Source organism: Silurus meridionalis, chromosome 8, assembly GCF_014805685.1.
Source record: "Silurus meridionalis isolate SWU-2019-XX chromosome 8, ASM1480568v1, whole genome shotgun sequence".
Lineage (NCBI taxonomy): Eukaryota > Metazoa > Chordata > Actinopteri > Siluriformes > Siluridae > Silurus > Silurus meridionalis.
This window is the reverse complement of record NC_060891.1, coordinates 9,380,644-9,404,807: the sequence shown is the minus strand read 5'-3', so window position 1 is coordinate 9,404,807 and position 24,164 is coordinate 9,380,644. Positions and strand designations below refer to the sequence as shown.

General features: G+C 37.8%; 2 protein-coding genes across 2 annotated transcripts in view; one reads left to right on the top strand and one right to left on the bottom strand.

Moving 5' to 3' along the window:
- Positions 1 to 24,164, top strand: part of LOC124389743 — a 379,509-nt gene that overhangs the window by 121,468 nt on the left and 233,877 nt on the right. The window lies entirely within an intron of this gene.
- On the bottom strand, positions 126 to 3,275 carry LOC124390067. Its single transcript, XM_046855761.1, has 4 exons — positions 2,919 to 3,275; positions 2,682 to 2,835; positions 2,072 to 2,181; positions 126 to 1,964 (listed from the first exon to the last, which is right to left on the bottom strand). The coding sequence occupies exons 1-4, from the start codon at positions 3,273 to 3,275 to the stop codon at positions 1,641 to 1,643; spliced, it is 945 nt and encodes a 314-aa protein (XP_046711717.1). The 3' UTR covers positions 126 to 1,640.

The window sequence follows — 24,164 nt, the reverse complement described above, 5'->3', positions numbered from 1 at the left end:
GGGCAACACTTGCAAAAGGCACCACATTTGTGATGCAGTCTGTTTTACCGTATTGTCAGAGTTTCTCAAATTCAGAATAACACTCGGTTTGTTTTTCTCATTTTCATATCCATAGTTGAAACCAGAAATTCTGTGATTCAACTTTTCAAAGCTAAAAAGCTGTTCTTCGTAAATGAAATGGCGTAATATTAGTCTAACCTCCAAGGGAGCTACACCCTCAAGGATGTCATGCATAATGTCAACGCATGTGTTCTCTGTAACGTGAAAATACTGGAGCTTATTTAAAGAGGAGTTCTCTTTAATCCCGGTCAAGCTTGGATCATTAAGTCTGACATGCTGCTGATAATTTTCTCTGGTGCGCTTCTCAACTTTGTCTTCATCAAAAACAGTCTGAGCAACTGTTTTGTCAACCATGCAAAAGTGACAAAACTTGTTAGCTGAAAAGCTCTCTAAATATCCACATAAGGAATGTATTGCTAAATTGTCTGCAGTCAAAACACAGATTGATCCATATAGGTGATGATTTTGTCCTTGAATCTCAACCTGTAGACCCGTACTTTCAAGGAATTTGATGTCCTGTATCAGTGGCTCCAAAATCTTAGTAAAGCCATATACCTCTCTGTCCAAAGAATTGAACAGAAGACATAAGTGAATATTTGAAAGAGATGAGTTATATTCTGGTGGTAGATTTTTTAAGCTAAAATAAACAGCACCCATCTTGTGAATTTTTGTTTTGGTCCCCAAAGGGTTTGTAGTTTCTACATCATCAAAATACAACTGTATTTGGAGGGCTTGAGGACATGCTCCAAACAAGGAATGAGAAGAAAAATGAGAGCCATCACAATAGTTTTGCATTTTCCCATCGGTTTTCTGCTTATTCTGAAGGTAAACATTTTGCATTTGGTCATTAGTAAATAAAAATTTAATAGTCTCAATTACTGATATATACTGAAACGTGTCTGCAGCCAACACTTGTTTAACTTGTCCTTGTTTTCTTGCAGTGTCTGCCCTATGACCAAGAAATATTTATTTTGGCTTCACAAGATCAAAGTTCTCTGAAAAGTATTTTTTCATTTTGAAAGGCGTGTCTACATCTTTAAACACATGTTTAGCATTTTCAAACTCGCTCATCAGTGCCTGAACAGACTCATTGTCAAGTGGTACCTGTAAATTATTCAGCAATGTAGTTGTTGAATGTTGTAGATTTTCTATAGTCCTTTCTAGTACCTCTTGTGTACAAGTAACACTTCTTGTTATATCCATTAAAGTTGTATTAGATGAAGAATACATTTTAGCCAAAAACGTGCCAACACAGTCAGGAGGAACGGCAGTTTTAAATGGAACTGAGTCTGATTCTGGAGTTTCCATAATATTTGATTTCCCTGTCTCAGACATATCCAATGAAATGTGGTCACTGGCTTAAAACGACACATCGTCCATTGTTGTGGTGGACTGGTGGTCTCTATGAAGATGTTTGGTAAATGAGTTGAAGTTATGGTATGTCCTTGGGCAGCCATCTTGGCTGCAGATAATTGTCAGGTCCTGTCCATCTGATAATGCATGTACTTCACGTAGATGCCAAATTAGTTTATTTATTTTTGTTGATACTGGCACTTTGGACACATGTACATTTTCAGGAATTACTGTGCGGCTTGAAGTTTTGAAATAAGTTCTAGTACCTTGGCTTTCCTGTTGGTCGAAATGGTCACATCGTAGATATATTCAAAGAAAGTAAACACGGAGCTCAGCTGTGGTGGATAGGCCACATTGCACACCCAGTACAGCTTGAAGAGCTTATCCACAGCACATGTCAGGCTCTCACTTGCAGGTATGGTCACTCTGTCGTTTCTCGCGATGATTATGTATTGTCGTGTAGTACTCTTCAGACTGCCGATGCAGATGAGTTGTGGTTGAGTCTTTGGTGTCTCTGAGTTGCTGCAGAGGGATGCAATGCTGGTTCCAGCCTTGGAGATGAGAAAAAAGAGAGTTCAGAGAGCAAAAATAAAGATAAGTCAAGAAATTTAAGCTATAACGGATCATTACATAAAAAAATGTCCTTTATGAAACATACCGGTAAAAAATCAAGTTGGAATGAAATTGCACATTTAACACTGCAGCGACTCCCAGGTAATGGTGGGAGAAGATGTGTGAGAACAACTAGTGCCGTGTAGCACTTCTCATCTGAAAATTAAATAAGAACAGATAAGAGGTACAATAAATATTTTCAAGTGTAGGATTAAGGCTGGCTCTTGCTAGTGACCCACAAAGAAAAATCAATGGGGCCATGTTCCTGTGTAGGTCCTGTTCTGTGTTTTTAGGCAAGTCGAACAGTAATGAAATACGGACAGGGCCTAAAATTAACACTCACCAAGTGCTCGAAGAATGCTTACATTACAATGTTGTGTGAATAATGTGAACAAATGTGAGTGACGCTTGGGACAGCTGACAGGCCAGCACAGTGTCAACATGAAAGTTTAAGCCAAGTCAATTTAAATTTAAGCACAAGAAGACAGAGATGGGTTCACAATGTGTTACCCACACACTGTGTACGAAGTTTAAACATCCTATATGACAGAGAATATTCATTATTAAGAGAATATTCATTATTTGTTATTTTATTTACACACACATACTATTATATATGTATAGAAAACATTTACACGCACACACATAATACATACCATCTGTTTGGTCTTCCATTCCCTTTATAAGAGATGCCACATCACTTCTTTCCATGGCAGCCACTGCTTTCAGCTTTGGAATGATGCTGGCCTCCCATCGCCTGAGGAACTGATCCGTCTTTCCATTCGTCATTCTGCCAAACTCGACATCCAGCTAAAAGAGGATACCTTTTCAGAATAAATTCTAAAACAACAGTGTCACTTTAGGATTGTTTACTAAAACAATAGCAGACCTACCAGACTTGGCATATCCAAGAAGCGTGGGTATTCATCAAAGATTTCAGCTATTGTTGGAGTTCCCTTCATTATCCATGACCTACGCCTCAAATACGTCTGATCCATTGCAGATTTGATTGAAGGAATATTCTCTGAAGAGGGCCTAAGCCTTTTCATCAAAGTGATCCACTCACTGGCCGCACTGCTATCCCCCTGGTCCAGGTCCTGATCTGTTCCAGATCCAGTGTCACAGCTTACCTTGCGCTTTTTGTATCGACGCTTACCCGCTTCTAGCTTTCGGCGGATATTACGTAGTCTCAATTTCAAAAATCCAGAATGTGATGATGCACTCAAAAAATGATTTTTAGTTCTGTTCATTTTACATAAACAATTCATGTTGAATTAATGTCATTGCAGCTATTTCTCTTTTTAACACGATTGCATTATGTTAAACTGACTTGAAATTTTTACTCTTTGGCTTAACTTGAAGTTTTCATTTTAAAAGTACATGTTTCAGTCAAGTAGCTCAGTCAAACTTATGACTGAATGAAAATATTTTAACTAAAAATAAATTAATAGAATAACTTTAATAATATTCATGCTTTATTCAAATAGTTTTTGATTATTAATTCCTAGCTTGACCATAACTGTAGAAGTGCATTTATATGGTTATTGGTGTTTTAATTTTGTTATTTGTCTTAAATTACTCTTAATTGAAAAACAATGCATATCCATTGAAAAAGGATTTGGTTTGTGTCGAATGAAGCACATATTAGTATGTCTGGTGACAAAACAAATGTAATGTGGATATAAATAATTAACATTTATTGGTGTAAAGTGCAAAGCTACATGAATGAACTAAAATTTTATAAATTAAAGAAAAAAATTACTAATGTATATTTTCTAGATTTTGAAAAAGAATGCACGTAAAATTTACAAATTCATACGGACTGTAGCTTTTAAATTAAATAACTTTTATTTTGAAAGAAGAACTAGATGCACGTTTATAATTGGATGCTGTCTTCTGACATTACACGCCTAATCAATCGGACTGATACAAATAATGTTTTAAAAAGTCAATCACACTGATAAAATGTACATTTTACAAAGTCAGTCAGACTGGATGTCAAGACATCTCGAAAATAAACAACACTCTTAACCGAAAGGAAGCGGAAATTGGCCGTGACGCAATATCCTGGCGGCAACATTCACAAAATGCGTTAGAGCGTGTCCGAAAGAGATCGCGCGCTATTATCTAATAAACCTCGAACAGGTACGTGCCCATCCATTTTCATTAGTCTTAGAGCAATATTAGCCAACTGTTTTATTATGTCGTTTGAGACTAATGTGTTTATGACAGAATGCACAATTTTAATCCTAAAAGAGATGGCTGCGCCATCAACTGAAGTAAATGGCAAACTAACAGGTAACGTTAACGTTAAGTGAACTGTTCACTTGTCCATCCATTTGCATCAGTGATATGAGAAACAGTATTACCAACTGCTTTGTTATCTCGGTTGATGCTAGTGTATTCATGACAGATTGCACGATTTTAATTCTGAAAAGCCATGCTTGTTTTTTTTTTTTTTTTTTTTTTTTTTAAATTGGAAACAGGTAATACATTTCAATATATTGCAATATAATTAATATTGCAGTAATATTGTCTTGTGACACATAAATCTTGATGATATCATATCACGGCAACTCTGGTGATACACACCCCTTGTTGACATTAATGTATTTGTGACAGAATGCCAGATTTTTATGCCTGTAAGAGATCTCCACACCATCAACTGAATTTAACTGCAAATGAACAGGTACATGTCCATCTATTTGCAAAAGTGTTATTAGAAACAAAATTAGCCAACTGTTTTATGTTGATTAATAAACATATTTATAACAGAATGCCCTATTTTATGCCTGAAAGAGATCGCTGCTCCATCAGCTGAATTAAACCTCAAACGAACAGGTACGTGTCCACTGTTTTATTATGTCAGTTGATACTAATGCATTTATGACTGAATTCTTGATTTTATGCCTGAACGAGATTGCCGCACAATCTGGTTTCAAACTTCATGTTCATTTACAATAAAATAGCCTACATTAAAGAAAAACTCTGGAGCGTTATATCTAACATTCTTGAAATAGGGAATTTAAAGACACTGAAACAATCACCTGACATTTTCCATTTTTTTCCAGATTGTCTGACAACTTATTTTGTCTGGCTTAACGTTAAAAGGCCCATTCCGGTATGTGGAAGTGTAAGACCTGTGAGTTTTCAGCATCTTCCAGATCTAAGTTGTTAAAACATTACAAGTTAAAGCATAAACACTTTGGCCGAAGCCATTTATTCCCATGCATGCATTCAAGCTGTCCTTGTACTTTTAAGACATGGAACGCTCTTTTGGTCCATCTAAGTAGAGTGCATGCAAATCATCAAAATCCTTCACAATCAGAACTGACTACCTTTAGCTGTCATTTGTGTTCAAACAATGGGCTTAGTTGTGAGAAGGATTATTTTGTTCACATGGGTACACATTTGAAGAAAAATGAAGTGGTTACTTGTATGTTCTCAGGTTGTGATTTTCAAACAAATGTTTATGGTACATTTAGGTCCCACAAAAACAGAAAACAAACTCCCCATTCATTGAGTGACTTTAAGTTTGGTGTAGTGTCTATGTCAAGGACACAGGAGTCTGACAGTGACGTTCATGAAAGTGTACAGGTTAATGAGGTTGCTTCTGATAATGTACATTTACACAGTAGTGCAGCAGTTTAGGACCTACCTGCTGTTATTGTTGAAAATTTTGCAGCAATGTTATTGAAATTGGAACATTTATTTCATGTTCCGGGCATAGCAATTAATGAGTTTTTAGAAGAGTTGCACTTTTTGTTGAGTGCCTCATCTCAATCTGTTACATGTGACAGGCTCAAAGATCTGTTTCAGGAACACAGTCTTGCCTGTGATGATGCAATTATTCAAGACATTGCTAAAGTTGTGTGTGAGTCTCATCCGCTGCACACAGCAATAGGACAGGATGGTCCACTAAGCACAGTATATCGGCGCAAGGAGTTTTATAAAAGTCACTTCTGTGTTGTTGACAGCACAACAGGGAAAAACATTTCAGTATGTTCCTATTTTAAAATTCCTGCAACAGCTGTTAGCCAAAGAGGATGTGACTAAAACAATACTCGAAAACCACAGATATGAGTGTAATGAAGCTGTTTATTCATCTTATCAGGATGGCAGTATCTTTAGGGAAAATGCATTCCTGTCGGGAGATGATTTAAGACTTTTGTTAAGGCTGTATGTTGATGATTTTGAGGTGTGTAACCCTCTTGGTACCTCTCGGAGAGCCCACAAGCTCTGTGCAGTGTATTGGACTTTGAGCAATTTGCCTACAAGCTCTCATGCAACAATGTCATCCATTTACTTGGCTGTGTTGTGTAATAGTAATGACATTAAACAATATGGCTTTAATAAAATCCTTAAACCTCTTCTTGAGGACCTGGCACATTTAGAAGAAGTTGGCATTTTTATTCCTTCAGTTGGTCATTTTGTGAAGGGTACTGTTCATGTTGTGATTGCAGGCAACCTTGGGGCCCATAGCATAGCTAGCTATGTTAAGAGTTTTTTCTGCTGAGTATTACTGCAGATTTTGCACTGGAAAGAGCTTAGAAAAAAAGACTAATGAGGTGCGTTTAGCCTTAGAAAGAGAGAGTTACGATGCTCATCTGAAGTCTGCACAACAGAGTGGCAGCTGCTGTTATGGGGTTAAAAAAGAATGTGTCTTCTCCACACGCCTTGCTCATTTTCATGGTTTCTCTGGCTATCCCCCAGATGTAATGCATGACGTTTTTGAAGGTGTTGTGCCATTTGAGCTTAAACATTGTTTATCAATGCTTTTATCAAAGAAGTGTTTTACCTTTCACCTGCTCAATGTTCAGCCAGAATACTATTGGAGGGAATGCTCATGAGAACTGGAATCTGATAAGATTGCTTCCATTCCTTGTAGGACACATAGTGCCAGAAGATGAGCCTGCATGGCTGGTGCTTATGGATCTTAAAGATATTGTTGAGCTTGTGGTGTCACCAGTTCACACTGATGAGTCAATTGCATACCTTGATGGCAAAATTTCCGAACACAGACAGAGGTTTCAGGAAGTTTTTCCTGGTGTGAAGTTAATACCAAAACAGCACTTCTTGGAACACTATCCTGCACTTATCAAGTCATTTGGTCCACTTGTGCATCTGTGGACTATGCGTTTCAAGCCAAACACAGCTTTTTTAAGCAAGTTGCTCGTCTCACCAATTGTTTCAAAAATATCCCCCTTACACTTGCAGCTAAGCACCAGCTTATGATTTCTCATTGTTTGAAATCGTACCATCTTGAAAAATCTGCATTAGATATATCAACAGTGTCAACAGTGCCTCTGACTGTGTTAAGAACAGAAATAACACAGGCTGTCCAAGACAAGTTCCCAGACACTCAATTTGTCCAGATCACCACAAGTGTCACCAGTAAAGGCCTTAGTTACAGAAATGGGATGATTGTTGTTTGTCGCTCTGTAGACGGGCTCCCTGATTTTGCAGAGATTATTCAGATGTGTATAGTGCAGAATAGACTGTGTTTTGTACTTAAAGGTCTGTGTGGTTGGTATAGGGGGCATTTTAGGGCCTTTGAACTGACATCTTTTCCATCAAGGGAGATTTTCTTTCTTGAGCTAAGTGAATTGGCTGATGACTATCCATTGGCTGACTACAAGGTTGGAGGTCTTCGTTTGTTGTCACTGAAAAGACAAATTCATTCATAACAGGTGCCATGCCAATATTTCTTGTTTAATTGTATGAATAAATCTTATGCCCCTACAGTGCAGACAATAGATTTTTTTCTTTTCTTTCATCAATAGGATTGTAAAAATGACCTCCACCATCATCCTGCGAGTAATTCTGGGAGAGAACAATGCCCAGAAAGTGACACTTGAGCATGGTGTCCCTTGTTCTTTGGCAGAATTATTGAACGAGATACAAACACAGTGTAATTTGATGGGAGAAATCAGACTTCAAATTATGGACCCTGACTTTCATGAATTTGTGAATCTTTAGCAGTATCTCCATCTCCCTCATCATGTGACACAGTCATTCTGTCTTCAAGATCATCCTCTGAATTATCACCTACTTCATCCCTTGAACCCCAGGACTCGACTTCAAACACCAAGTCTTCTTGGCCAACAAGTTTTGTTGTGCCCCATTTCTCCTATGATGCAGAAATAAAGCTGGAACAAGGCAATTCAGAATATAAAAAAAATGGCTTTCTACTGAATCCAGACCCAAAGCTGAAATCCGCTATATTAAATGGACTTGCTGAAGAAGTCGTAAAATTCAAAGTGTACCTTTCTGATGCGAATTCAATGAAGTGGCTGAAGCCCTTATAAAACAGCATCCTTGCCTTAAGGAACAGGGATCCTTAACAGGCTGCAGTGGCTGGAAAAGAAGCCTTAAATATAAAATGTCAAATTACAGAACCAAGCTTTGGAATCTTGGTTGTAGTGAAGTGACCATTAATTCCATGAAGCACAAACCTACGGGTATAAGCAATCCAGCTTTTGGTGTCAAGAAGCCACGTAAAGCTGAAGTTAACTTTTGTCTCTCATTTCTTCCTGGTGAAACACCTGACAGTATGGAGCAAGTCAGAGTCTCCTTCTTTCTGAGGTTAAGAAGAAAAACAATGAGCAAACTGTGAGAAGATTAATGGACATTTCTTTTGCATTGAGAAGACAAGAGGTTGTTAAAGAATCTCCACTTATTGCTGACTTTAAGAGCAGATGGCCAGCTTTGTTCCAAGAAAATGAGGTAATTCAGCTTAATGTCTTTAAGTGGGATTTTAAATCAAATTAAATATATTAAAATGTCAATATCTCAAAAAAAAAAAAAACATTACACCATATAAGATAGCTAGAGTAAAAGTCTTGGGTCTGTCTGTGGTCCATCAACATTGTTGAAAGTATAGACAGGCAATACACTCAAGTTACTTTACACTAGACAATGCACTATCCATTTGTACATAAAATGCAGTAGTGTAGTTTGTATTATTGATAATACATTATTTAACAATATGATTTACACATATTACTCAGCAGTTTAGTGGAACAGCAACTGGAATTTTTTTGGATACTTAAGTTGTGATGTTTACTCTGTTTTAGGTTTGTGCTGAATTCGCCGCATAACAACTGTAGCCTTAATTTCAAAATTGTTCTCAAAGCTGGATAAACACACTCCAAATCTTTTGAGGATCTTTGCCAAGAGAGGTGGAGCTCAGGGACAACGGATAAGGAAACTTCTCATGCCACTTACACAGGTATGATAGCCATGAAAATTGTTTTAATAGATGTATCAGTCAGTTGTTTCTCACTTATGACTTTTGTTAACTTGACAATGTAGTTGTTTATAGGTACCTGTTTTCTTTATTTTCCCTAGTGTGCCTGCATTAATGTTAAGAGGGAGTGTGTCCTCAAAGCCCTGTTTGTCTACCTAAATGAGGATCCTGACAATCTAATCAAGGAGTACATGGTATAATTGCCTCAATATTGTGACAGAGACTTTGTGTATAACAATCAATTTTATATTATAATGTACTTTTGTTCTGTTTATAGGATGCAGATTTTTCCAATGATCAAGCTGCACTCAAAGAAATGGTGATCAGTGTTTTTGTCATCCGATGTGAAGGATGTGACGTTGATGATGACCCTGCAGATGTTGGACTAATTCTTGAGGGGGTTATAGCACTAGAAGATCTTGGTAATGTAGCTAATGGTGTTGCTTTGCTAATTGGCCTAATATATGCCTTAAACCTAAGTTATCCGAAGAAGCTTCGATACACCTTTGAACTCCTGCAAAAAGTGTTCCTGGAGCTTGATGGACACAAACTCTCCACCAAAGTTCAAGCACTTAAGACCAAGCTTTTTACACCACATTAAAGGACTGATGAACAGACTGATCTTTACCATGAAACTATAACAATAACTAATTGTTATCGTCAAATGGCCAAAAACTTTGTTGAAGAAAATTTGAGCAAGCTCAATTTTGTTGTTCAGACATACTCTTAAATTTTCATGCACTTGTGTGGTGTTTTTTTTTTTTTTTTTTTTTTTTTTGGTACATCAAGGTATATGCAAAGAGGAATAGTTTGCCTCAGAAGGTCAAGGAAAGCCATCAAGTGTTTTAATGACACATGGGTTAGTTAATGGTGACAATTATAATTTTTTTTTTGTAAACTTGTCCCTTTAAGCATTTTTATTTTTTCCAAGGATGTTTTTAAAGGCTTCTAAGTGTTTTTTGATGGAAAGGTTTGAATGGCAATGTCTTTTAAATAGTTTTCAAAGATTTTCCAAATAGCTCATTGGGTCATAAAAAATATGAAGCAGCAAGTTCACTAGTTGCTGTGTAAAAGAAAGTTTCTGTACACATTTGTGTTATGTAAATTTGGTCAGAAAACATTAAGCTTACAAATGCATGCGTTTGTTAAAGTGTTTTGTGAAAACAAAAATTGTTAAAGTATGGCACCTGCTGTAAACTGTTCCCTAGTAAAAAGGATTTATTACATATTTGCTGCCTTTGTAGTCATCTTTTGAAGGTCATTGAAGCAAGGAAAGGAAAAACAGGGCTATTAACATTTAGTAGTAGTAACTTGACTAAATGGGATCCATTAAAAGTGATGTTAACATATAGGGTTAACATTAAGGATTAAATTTAAGATATCAGGATTAATTGACGTTCAACAAAAAACATTAATTTAAGTTGAATAGCAATATTAAAATCATGTTTAATCAACATCATCTGTTCATGTAAAGTCGTAAAATGCTCCTGAAATTATACAAAATTTTTTATCTCAACAATATTTTTTTCTTCAGAATACTGACAATAGTGCAAGTGTAAATATACAAGCCATGTGTTAGACTTTAACTTCTAAAATTCCGAATATGCATTAAAAATCAGATGGAACAAGTCTTGATGAGTGAGACAAAAGCCCACGACAACAGAAATGCAATGCAACAAACATGTTTTCTGTGGTAACACTTTACAGTAAGGTTCCATTTGTTCACATTAGTAAACTGCATTAGCTAGCATGAAAAGTACTTGTAAAGCCTGTATTAGTTTTAGTTAAGTTAGTCAACATTAACAAACACAAATTTAGACTTTAATAATGTATTAGTAAATACTTCATGGAGCGGAGCTAACAGTGTATATATAGTATATCTCTCTCTGTATTTTGTATTGGATTAAACAAAGTGAATGTAAGCATGTAGCCATATAACCTATTATGTGCCAAAAAGGGTTAAAATCACATTACATTCTAACATTGCAACATTTCAATCTAAAAAAAAAAAAAAAAGATTTTAAAGCAGAAGTTAAATTTACTAACAAACTAAAAATGAAAATAATAAAAAGGTAAAAGGGCTATTTTGATTACCCCATTAGTCACTTTACATTTAGTGCCATCATACAAATAAACGTACTTTTAGGTTTAAAATTCTACATACAATATGTCACATTTAACAAATGTATTGCTAATTATTAGTTAATGCATTAAGTAATTGTTAACTAATGAGCCTTATTGTAAACTGCTACCGTTTTTTTCCCCCCAGATCATTTTAGGAATCATTAGATGTTACTTACAAATCCACCTCCTTTTCCTTCAACCTGAACCCTTAAAAATGGGAATGTAGTGATGATATGCTTTGCTAAATTGAGCTTTTCAGAACTTGATGGGTAACTGGGGAGACAGAGAAGGGCAAAATTCACAATAAAGGGCAATATCAAAGCTGCCAGACAGGGCAAAGACCACTGAGTTCAATTTTATGTTGTCCATTATCTTTGAAGTAATTTTAAATTTGATCATTTTACTTACAATCCGTGTTTCTCCACCAGGTCACTGATGCATACTTTGACAAGGAGCCTCCTTGACTCTATTTTAATTGTTCCTGTTTTTTTGTGTTCTTCAAGTATCTCTGGTGCTTTGCATTGGAGTAGAGACAGCAGACCTCCCGGTTCATTTTGCACTGGAACATGCTACATTGATAGATATAGGAAGACATAAAGGATGATGTACAAAAGTAAATGCTTCCTCCAGTATATCAGAGGTTTAATTTTGTGCTATTTCAATTGAAAGTGTAAAGCAACCAATCATATTCAAAAGACAGTGAATCTGTTACCTGTGCAATAGAGTTTGAAAATGAATTAACATGTAATTTATTGTTACCTGCACATGTGACAATATACAATGATGTGGATTTCAGGTAATATTGTTCAGCCCTAACACATCACTAGAATAGACTATATACAGTACAAAAACTAAATACCTGGATTTGATGGATCTCTTCAGAATGTGAAGCTACTGTGGCTGACAAGTAGATCTGAAATCTGTCAAAGTTCTTGATTTCTACATTTCTTTCAACATCTACAAATTCTTGGAAATCAGCATTGTATTTCTGAACTTTGTCAAATGCAAACCTTGTTCTGATGTGGTTTGATTTATGAGATGCTCACTACTGTGAACAGTATAAATCTTCTTTGAGTATTCTTTTCCATTTTTAAAAACCGTGGCAAGAACTCTGACAGATTCTGGTTCATTGCATGGGTCCTGGAGAGAAAAAAAAGAGGAGAAATGCTATTTACACTGCATACTGGAATGCATTTTCAAATAAATCTCAATGCAATCTTTGGCTATATGCAGGGCTTAAAATTAACTATTTAACTTTGTAGCACTGGTGCTCCTAACTTCAAAGAGAACCAGAAAAATTTAGGAGCACCTACTGAAAATAAAGAATAACAGACCGCTGCTCAATTATAGCCACAATGTGTTGTTTCTGGCCAAAATGATAATGGATTGACACAAAATAGTACCAATTTACCCATTAAAACATGCATGTTATGTTTACTATGCGTCATGATTTCAAAAACTATCCCTTTAAATTGTATGTGTGAGGCGTAAGTTCTCATATCACACTGTCAATCATCTCTTCTGCACTGACCAAAACCTCAAATGTTCATCATAACCTTTAGAGAAACGGATGAAACTTCATGACATGATGTTATGTTGCGGTGCAGTTGCGGTGCAGTTGCGAGGTGCGCGCTCCCAGCTGTATGAAACACACAGCGATCTGTCTAGCGCGTTTTAAAAAGCACTGAAAGGAGCACTGAACTTACTCTGCAGTAATTACTAAACACTCTGTAGAGAAATTAAACTGGTACTACAACAAAATATGCGGTCGCACAGATGCTTCCAAATATGATTTGAGACCGCAAATATTACATTTCGGTCGCAATTTCGAGCCCTGCTATGCAAACCTCTTGCACTTCACAAAAATGGTACCGTCGCGTCCGTTGTAGTCACGGTAAAACTCAAAATTCATTACCATAAAGTTGACCGGACTTAAACTCTCCTCGACGCCCCACTGCTTACACACATTGAAAATGACCTCCGGCCATTTTGACACTCTCGCCGGCGGCGGTGTGAACGCATTGCAACTATTAATATGTAATATACCATGTTACACTGTGTGATTAACTTAAATGAAAAAATTAAATAATTTCTGGTCCCCTAATGATTACACATGCGCGACCGAGTTTAACGCAGACTGGTATTTGGTAAAAGTCAAACATGAGGAATGGAAATATGTAACGTTACCTTGAGTTCATAACGAATATATATATATATATATATATATATATATATATATATATATATATATATATATATATATATATATATATATATATATTTATTTATATTGAGTGAGGAAAGCATAATATGAACATACAAATATGTGCTTTGGACAGCACACCTCTTTGCACTCGATGAAGCACGACAACCTCCACATTAAACTGTAGTGTACACATCTTTTATAAAATGCTCTAGTGCAAAAGACAGCTTTTTAGTCGTGTTTTCTGTTCCAGCATGTCTCTGTCTTTTTAAAAATGGGTTAATGACAAATGCTGCTCCCGCTGCCACTTCCCAACTAATCACAAACGAACTTCGTTTAGATGTTCTCTAATAGCTTATTTAAAGGTTATTGTTTTCAAACAAACAGGTAATAACTGAATATCACAAAATCAAATTTTTACTTACAGATAGATCAGTGTCCGCCGACATCTTCATTCTTCTCAGGCCGCCCAAAGCAAAAAGAGCGCGAGAACTGAAGCTGATGCAATTCAAAATGATGAGGCATGACGTGATTGGGCGAAAAAAGCAACCGTTAATCATTTAAGTTTTAATGTATTCAGATGCATATATACTAGTTTTATTTTGTACTTTTTATTTGTTTTAGGGATTTTTCATGTGCTATTTATATAAAATGTGAGTATTTTTTCTTTCAAAAATTCAAACTGCCCTCCCCCAAGGGGACAACACATGTACTGTGTAGATCGATGCAGAGGCATTAAAAACATATAACACATTATGTGTTAAAAATCTACACAACACGTGTCAGAATGCTATCAACACAACCATGTGTGTTGTTTTTTGACACATCCGTTTTTGCAGTGAAGCATTTTGTTTTTACTTTTCTTCTCAAAGCCCAACTTCATCACCTTATTCCATTCCATATCATCATCATCATCTTTCCCTCTCAATTGCGAAATCATACTTTTACATTTCCCATTAAAATCCTCTAATTCCTCACAGTATAGAAACAGGTGTAAAAATCCCTCAGCATGATCATTACAAATTTTGCATGAAGCGGACTGTTCCATTCCAATCCTATTTAAAATTGCATCTTTAAAAATAGCTGTCTGATAAAGTATTCTGAGTCCTGCAACTTTGTCTGTATGAGTTTCCCCTTCATATTCGTCCATATGCTGTCTTCTTTCAAACCTTTAAATGTACGCAACCAATACTCATTTGCAACAGGTCTCTTAAAAACAGCATCTCTAAAAAGGCAATACAACATTTTCACAGAACATGTTTTAAAAGCAAACTATTTTTCCCCAAGAGTCACATTCGCCTCTTTTTCTTCTTTGCCCTCTTCCATGCATTTAATTCTTTTTAGCCATTCTTGAGGTATAGAGTTCTTGATTACATAAAATTTATTTTCTATTTCTCGTCTGCCAAAATCTTCCTTTGCCTCCTCCATTATGTCTACAATGTATTGTGTTGGTAAAAACCCCTCTTTGAATACATATAAAACATCTATTACTTTCATAATACCCACATCCCACCATTTCTTAAAGAATATCTCTTTCCCCTGATTTAAAATGCCATTGTTTAAGAATAGAGGCTGATTTAAAATGTCCTCTCTTCCTTGTGGAGTAAAATGTACATGAGTCAAAAATTTGCCCCAGGCCCTCAACAGTTCTCTATAAAAGTCTGGCAACCCCTCTGTCATCCAATTCTTTGTTCTCATCCACAGTATGTTGTCTCCAAGATTGAAGTTGCTACACTTATTTAAGAAAAAACCCACTGTTGCTTTCCATTCCGCCTTGTTTCCTTATCCATGTATTTCCTTATCATTTTTACCCTCAGACTGTTTTTTCTTTGTTCCACATCCATTAACCCCAGTCCTTCCTTCTCTATTGCTCCTATTAAGGTGTTGTATGCGATCCTTGCGGGCTTCCCTTCCCATAAAAAATCTAAAAAACTTTCTTTCAGCCTTTTTTCTGCCCACAACGGCATAGATGATGTGTATAAAATGTACCACAGTTTAGAATTCATTAATACGGGGGGCGCTATTGAGCTTATCATGGAGTAGGACGTGGTGTTAGGGGGCTCTGGTGGATTAATGTTGTAATTGTTATTATTTCGAGCTTTTCGCTTTTATTTTTGCTCTCAATCCCTTGGTTTACCCTCCTTGTTTGTGTATTTGAATCTAGAGGTAATTATGATGTCTGTTAAAACTTCTGAGACCCGTAGCACAACTCAGTCGCAACTGCGGCCTGGTGCAACAGTTGCAGCCTCGCCTTCTCGTGATTCACCCCCGTGTGAAGGGCCCATTGTTTTACAGGCAGCTTCTAAGGCTGATATTGACTAATTAAAGTCAGAGCTGCTGTCCTCTCTGAGGTCCGAAATCATCGAGGTATTTAAGACCGAACTACGTGCATTGGAACGTACATTCGGAAAGGATTTGCTGACAATAAAGTCGGAGCTGCAGGCGGTGAAGGCGCAGCTGTCAAGCGATAAAGCTGCGAATGAGGCTGCGGTGTGGGAACTAAAGGGCACCGTGGCTGAAATGGAGCACTCACTTTCTGTTTGCACCAATGATATCGCTGTAATGCAACGTGACATACACCGTCTTACTGCTGAGTACAATAAGCTGGAGACCAAATGTGAAGATCTGGAAGCTAGATCGCGGCGCAATAATGTCCAGATAATCGGTGTTCCTGAGGGACCCAATAGCTCCACTACCGCGAGTGTTGCCATGCTGCTGAAGGAGGCACTGAGTCTGGAGAAGGAGCCGGTTCTGGACAGGTCACATCGCACTTTACAGCCCGTACCAAAACCTGGTGAAGGACCACGAGCCATTGTGGCCAGATTTCACTATCACAGTGAATGTCTGGATGTCTTACGGCAATCTGCAGTCTAACTGCAGCAAATTCAGTTTAAGGGTCTGAACATTTCTATTTTTCCGGACCATACGGTAAAACGCAAAAGCACAGGCTGCATTTAACGAGGTGCAGCGGCAGCTCCGTGGCATTGAAGGTGTGCGGTACGGGTTATTTTATCCAGCGCGGCTACGTATCACACACAATGGTGTTGGGAAAGATTTTCTTTCACCTGTTGAGGCCAGCGAGTATATAAAAACTTTCCAAAGTGTGTCTAAAGTGTGAACATATTTTTTGTCGCGGTTGGTTGTGATGTTTGCTCCTTGTTTTTCATGTCACTGCACTATCCACCAAACTCCGCGTGGTGATGCTGCTCTTTAACTTTTTATTTATTTATTATTATTATTTTTTGTTTGTTTGTTTGCTTTTTTTAAGTGATATTTTTACGGAAATCAAAGTGTAAGTGATCCTGAAAACTTAATGTTTGTTTCATGAACGCTTGGTCGATTTATGTTGGGAACTTATTTTCCTCTAGAAACTTTGTTTCTATGTTTATGTAGACCGGGAATGGGCAGCAGTGAACTGGATATAGCTGTGCATAATTTATGTTGTGTTTAATCTGCTGGAGCCTCTCTTTGCTTAGAATGGGCTTGTTCTCGTGTCGTTAGCACATTTATTTGTGTGGGCGGCGATAGGTTTCTTTTTTGATAGTCCATGTTGCTGTCCCCTGGGGTTATTGTTAGGATGGGGACTCTACTTGTGTGTTGGGTATGTGTTTGTGTTTGAGTGTCTGATGCGTGCGCACAGAGCTGGGGGGTGGGGATCCCCCTGGCTTCACAGGTCCTGTTTTCTTTTTTTTTGTGTAGTTGTTTTTGGATGAATGGCTGACAACAATACAGACTCACGTTTAGCTGGCAGTGGTGCACCTGTCCGGTTCCTTAGCGAGAATATTAGGTGTATGGGTAATCCCTTTAATCGGTCTAGGGTTTTTACCCACCTGAAACGCTTACGCGCCGACATAGTATTTTAACAGGAAACACACCTCAGAGTCAGAGATCATCATAGGCTTCACCGTCCTTGGGTGGGTCAAACTTTCCACTCCAATTTCAATTCTAAGGCACGAGGGTGGCCATCCTAGTAAATAGAAGCATACAGTTTTCACCTACCCTTACAATTGCAGATAGGAATGGCAGATATGTCATTGTGGCTGGTACGTTGATGCAGACCAAGGTTCTGCTGGTTAATGTTTACGCGCCAAACTTTGATGATCCTGATTTTGCGAATAGGTTACTTGGCAGCCTCCCCCCTTATAAATACCCATTTGATAATTTTTAGTGATGATTTGAATTGTGTTTTGAACCCTGTTTTGGATCGTTCTAGTTCTCGTGCTGTATCCCAATCTGCAATGTCTAAATCGTTCTCCGATTTCGTGTCACAAAATGGCTTGGCAGACCCATGGAGATGTCGCAATCCCGGGATAAAAAAATTCTCATTTTTCTCCCCGGTGCATCATTCATATTCCAGAATTGATTATTTTTTTATTGATAGCCGTCTTAATCGCTCCGTTGTATCTACAGATTATTTGGGCATTGTGATTTCTGTTCATGCTCCTCTAGCGTTGGATATCCAATTCTCAACCCATAGACCTACACAATCTCCCTGGCGGTTTCATTCGCATCTCCTAGCAGACAAGGATTTCTGTGCGTCTATTTCTGAAGCTATTGATGAATTCTTGTTGTTTAATCGTCTTGACTCTACTCCATGCTCATTATTATGGGAGACTCTGAAATCTCAGGGGGCAAATCATTTTGTACTCTGCTTTCACATATTGGGAGCACAGAGCTAAACTCAGGGAAATTTTATCGGCTATCAGCCAACTCGATCAGAGCTATGCGTCCAACCCTTCTCCAGAGCTATACAAACAACGTGTTGAGTTGCAAGCAGAATTCGATCTCCTCTCCACTAGGGAAACTGAATGCATGTTACTACGAACTCGTGGATCATATTATGAATACGGTGACAAACCAAGCAGATTGTTAGCTCATCAGCTGAGACGGCAGGCTGCATCACGCCTAATACCGCAGATTAATAATGACTCAAATGTCACCGTTACCGATCCCATAGAGATCAATGCAGTATTTAAGTCATATTACTCTGCTCTTTATAAATCTGAATGCCTTACTGATAGTAAGAGACTGGGTGATTTCCTTCAAGGTGTCGATCTTCCTGTTGTTGATACGGTCTCTGTAAGGGACTTGGACTCTCCACTATCTCTTGACGAAGTCAGAGCTTCAATAAAGGCGATGCAGTCTAATAAAGCCCCAGGCCCAGATGGTTTTCCAGTTGAGTTTTTAAAGAAGTTTATCGATAAATTGGCGCCGCTGCTCCTTGGTGTGTTCAATGAATCTCTGGGTCGGGGCGTGCTACCACCTACTTTTAATCAGGCCTTAATAGCACTTCTCTTGAAGTAGGGCAAGGATCCCAACCTGTGCGGATCATACAGATCACTGTCGCTGCTGAATGCTGACGTGAAAGTGCTGGCGAAAGTGATCGCATTCCGGTTAGAAAATGTACTACCACGTATCATATCTGTGGAGCAGACTGAATTTATAAAAGGGCAACATTTATTTTTTAACACTCGTACACTTTTCAACATAATTTACTCTAAGCAGTCATCTCCTTTGCCTGAGTTGGTAGTCTCATTGGATGCTGAGAAAGCGTTTGATAGAGTCAAATGGGGATACCTGTTTGCAGTATTGAAGAAATTTGGGTTTGGTGATACATTTGTCTCCTGGATCCGACTCCTTTATAAATCTCCGCAAGCCAGTGTTCATACTAATAATATTAGCTCTGATTATTTCAGTCTCGGGCGTGGAACCCGGCAGGGGTGCCCACTGTCACCATTGCTATTCGCCCTTGCCATTGAGCCATTATCCATTAAACTTAAATCCTCATTAGCCTTTAAGGGTATAACTCGCAAGGGAGTGGAATATAAGGTGTCCTTATATGCTGATGATTTGTTGTTATATGTGACGGATCCTGCAGCCTCTGTTCCTGTCATTTTATCTATCTTGGGTGATTTTGGCCCTTTCTCGGGATACAAACTGAATTTCCATAAGAGTGAGTGTTATCCAGTAAACAATACCGCTCTACAACTTCAACATCTGAATCTGCCATTCAAATTCAACTGTTCAGGCTTTAAATACCTTGGTATCACAGTGACCTGTTCCTTACCCAGACTTTTTCATGCCAATCTCGCTCCGCTTGTGGCGGACATGAAGTCGGATTTTCAGAGGTGGAGCAGTCTGCCTCTGTCTTTAACAGGAAAAATCAATGCGGTTAAAATTAATGTTCTGCCCAAGTTTCTTTATTTTTTTCAATCGCTTCCACTATTTTTACCCAAGTATTTTTTTGATTCTTAAGATAGAATCATTAATTATTTTCTTTGGAGTGGAAAACCGCCCAGAAACTGTAAGACTTTATTGCAGAGATGTAGGCTCAGTGGTGGGCTTGCTTTGCCCAATTTTCAAATATACTACTGGGCTGCACATATCCAAAAACTGAACTTCTGGTCCAATTCAACAGAATCCACTTGGTGCAATCTAGAGCTACTGTCTTGTAGATCATCCTCTGTATCTGCTCTGCTTTGCTCACCTTTTCCGGTCAAACCATCTCAATATACTGACAATCCAGTCGTATTGAACACACTTCTAGAAACAACTGGTTTCAGTTTAGGCATCACTTTACATTTAGGGCTTTATCAGCACTGGGTCCCTTGAATAGAAATCATTTGTTTCCCCCGTCACTTTTGGATTCAGCTTTCTCACTATGGCACGAAAGAGTCATCAAGCAACTTTATAATTTGTACAAAGATGGCGTCTTTAAAAGTTTCACCAGCCTGTCCTTGGAGTATGGGCTGCCTACAGCTCATTTTTTTCGATATCTCCAAGTCCGCAGCTTTGTATCTAAATGCCTTCCCAATTTTCCCTCTGTACCCCCCAAGCAACCTTGGGAGAGTTTAGTCATGTTTACCCCACACCAGCGTAGTTTGATTTCCCGGATATACAGTGTTATTTTATCTTTCCAAATCGAAACAGGCAAAAATCTATCCTGGGGTTGAGGACAGATGTGACAGATGTCATGCTTCCCCCTGTCATTTAAGTCATATGTTCTTTCTGTGCCGAAATTACATGCATTTTGGACAGGTTTTTTTGGCATTATGTCCTCCATATTTGGAGTGCAATTGACACCATGCCCACTGATCGCTATATTTGGGGTTACCAACGAGTCGGTATCACTGAGTTCTGCACACAAAGATGTTTTAGCTTTTTCATTTTATTGGCCAGACGTTGCATACTTCTACACTGGAAAACAATAGGATGTCCTTCCATCTCTTGGTGGTTTAAAGACTTAATATTTTTTCTTAAGTTGGAGAAAATAAAATATACACTAAGGGGTTCTACTGGCACTTTTTTTGCAAGTGGCAACCTGTTATTTCTTATTTTAGGAGACTACGGGTGCTACCTGATTAAAGATCTAAATAGGTCAAATTTGGACTGTATGCATGACCTTTATTTTGTTTCTTCAGTTGATTAAGCAGGGGGATGTGGGGTGTGTGTGCATGCGCATGTGTGTGTGTCTTTGTCTGGGGGTTTGTTTGTGTTTTGGGGGGGGGGTGTTTTTTCTTTGTTTGTTTAAAAAGAAAAAATTGAGAATTTCTGTTTACATTTTTGTATCTGTAATTGTTGATTTTTCAATAAAAAGAATTGGGAAAAAAAAAAGAAGTCATTATTACGTTAAGAACTAAAACTTTCCCTTTTAGTGTTAATGTTCTCATTTTCCAAAATGTCAACCTCATTTCCTCCCACATTGTTCCCTCTGCTTTCTTTTCGTCCCTCCCCATTAAAACTCCTAAAATTTTATTTCTTTTGCTTCCATAAAAGTAAAATGCTCCGTTAAAACCGCCGCTCTTCCAAATCTCATGTACACCGTTTTACCTCGTTTATTTTGGCTCCTGAACCCCTACAGAACATTTTAATGATTTGCATTGCTTTTTTCACCCCCTCCAGATCTTTGACCAATAGCATTGTGTCATCCGCATACTGAGATATTTTATTATTTTTTCCCTCGATGCCTAATCCTTTTATTCCTTGCTCCTGTTTTATAGTTATTCCTCAGGGTTCTGCAATCAGATAATATAAAAGTGCTGACGGCGGACATCCTTGCCTTATTGATCTTGTTATTTTAAAACACTGGGTTAAAAACCCATTGCATTTAATTTTTGTAACTGCACCTTTGTATAAGATCCTAATCCAATTAATAAAATGTTCTCCAAACCCAAACCTCTTTAAAACGTCAAATAAGAAACTGTGTTCCACCCTGTCGAATGCTTTCTCAAAGTCTAGACTGATAATAAAACCATCTTTATTCTGCTCACGCATGTATCTTATCGGATCTTTTATGCCAATTGTTGTGTCTGCTATATCTCTACCCTTTACACCGTACACCTGGTTAGTTTTAATTATGCTCGGCATCACTTCCTTCAGTCTGTTGGCAAAAATTTTGGACAGAATCTTGAAATCAGTATTCAGCATAGTGATTGGTCTGTAGTTATTAAGATCTGTTTTCTCCCTTTTTTCTTGTATATCAATTTTATTAAGCCCATCCCCATTCTTTGATTCAACTCTCCTTTCTTAAAAATATCTACATATACTTCTTTCAAAATACCGGTCAAAACGTCTTGAAAAGTGAAAATTCACTCCCCAAACCATCTATTCCAGGACTTTTCTTTTTGTTTAATTCGTTTATTGCTCTCTTTATCTCTTCTTCTCTTATCTCTTCATCACATTCATTTTTGTCTACTTCCCATACTGTTGTTCTTATTTGTTTTAATAGCTCCCGTTTCTCTTCTTCTTTCACCCCCTCTGCTCTAAACAAATTCTCATAGATATCTTTAAATAAACTTTGTACATTTTTCACCCTCCACAATGTATTTTGCTTAACTTCTTAGTCTCGCACCATCATATTTCTTCTCTTCTATTTCTTTCAGAATTCCCTCTAATTCTTTTATCCTTTGTATATTGTTCCCAGTCTCATTTATCTCCTTCTCCAACTTTTCTCTTATTTCTCTCTCCTTATTCCTCTTGTTTCTTTGTATTAGCTTGCAGTAATTTATAGTAAACTTTTTGATGAAATATTTAACATTTTCCCACCAAATTCTTATATCCTCAGTGTACATTTCGTTCCCCTTCTCTTCTTCAATGATTTCTTTGATACTTAAAAGAATAATCTTCATTCTTTAAAATTTCTGTATTTAAGACCCATACTCCCGGCCCTCTTTTTACAGAACTCCAGTCTATTACCATAAAAATTGGTTTATGATCGCTTAAACTTGATTCTTCGTATTTGATTTTACCGATAAAACTTTTAATGTTTCTTGTACATAACACAAAATCAATCCTAGTTTTGCACATAAAATTCCCTACCAGTTGCCTTTTTGAATATTCTTTTACTTTTTCATTCCTTTCTCTCCATATATCAATCATGTTACGTTCTTCCATTAATAGCTTCAGTTCTTTTCTTCCTTTATCAGTTTTAAAAACCATTCCCTCACCCATTTCAAACTTACGTTGGTGCATGAACATTAACCACAACTACCACTTTCCCCTCATACTCCATTTCTACAGCCATGCATTTCCCACTGTTTTCCCTTATCAAAAATGCTACCTCTCTGCCCATCCGATCATCACCGTTGTTAAAAACACCTCTCCTTTCCACCTGTTCTTTATTTCTGCCATGTGGCCTTCCCTCCAGTTAGTCTCCTGCAACAAAATCACATCTTCTGCTTTGCACATTTCCTTACATCCGTTAATCCTCTAGCATTAAAAAACACAATCCTTAACAGCATAATGAATATTAGAGCAATAACAGATCCCATTTTCTCAGTCCATCTCCTCCAAGTCCTTTAATGAGTCAAATCTGTTCTCAGTTCTTACTATGTCCTGTTTAGGGACCTTTTTTTCCGGCAACATCCACATTGGGTATTGCTTTTACTGACATCCTTCTTTTCGTTGGTTTTGCTTGTTTCTCCTCCTCTTCTTTTCTTTCTCCAGCTTCCATTCCCGTTTCTCGTTCCTTGCATACTGGATTGTCCGACTCCATCGCGGTCAGATCAATCTGCAGGCTGTCCGTCAACTCCATTTGAGTCCCAGGGTCTTCGTCCTGTTGAATGTCTACTGATGTCTCTTTCCCTTAGTCCTCCTTCTCCACACCGTCCAAGGCATCCTGCAAACTTTCAGTCAGCGTTAGCTGGGTCCAGAGTCCCCCGTCCTGTTGTAAGTGATCGTCCCGGTTGTTCTTTCTTTGTCCTTGTTCCACGCCCTTGTCCACTGTTGTTTTCCCTTCTGGTGTTGTTGTTCCATCCTTCCCTCTCCCCAATCCTTTCTGTTATTGCTCTTATCATGTCAGACACTCTCATCTTGTTTAAATGTCCCGCCTCCACCGTCACTGTTGGTTCCTTCAGGTAAATCCTATCCGTCATTCCATTCCTTGCTTTTTTGTCAATTTCTTTAGCAACACGTCGTCGTTTAACCAGTCCATCGTCAGTTACCGTGTCAGATCCGTTCATTACAAACAAAGAAAATCACGGAGAAAAACCCTAAAAAAATAAGCCAAAGCTGCTGGGTGGATGAAATTAACCAAATAATAAGATACACTAAACAAAATAAAGA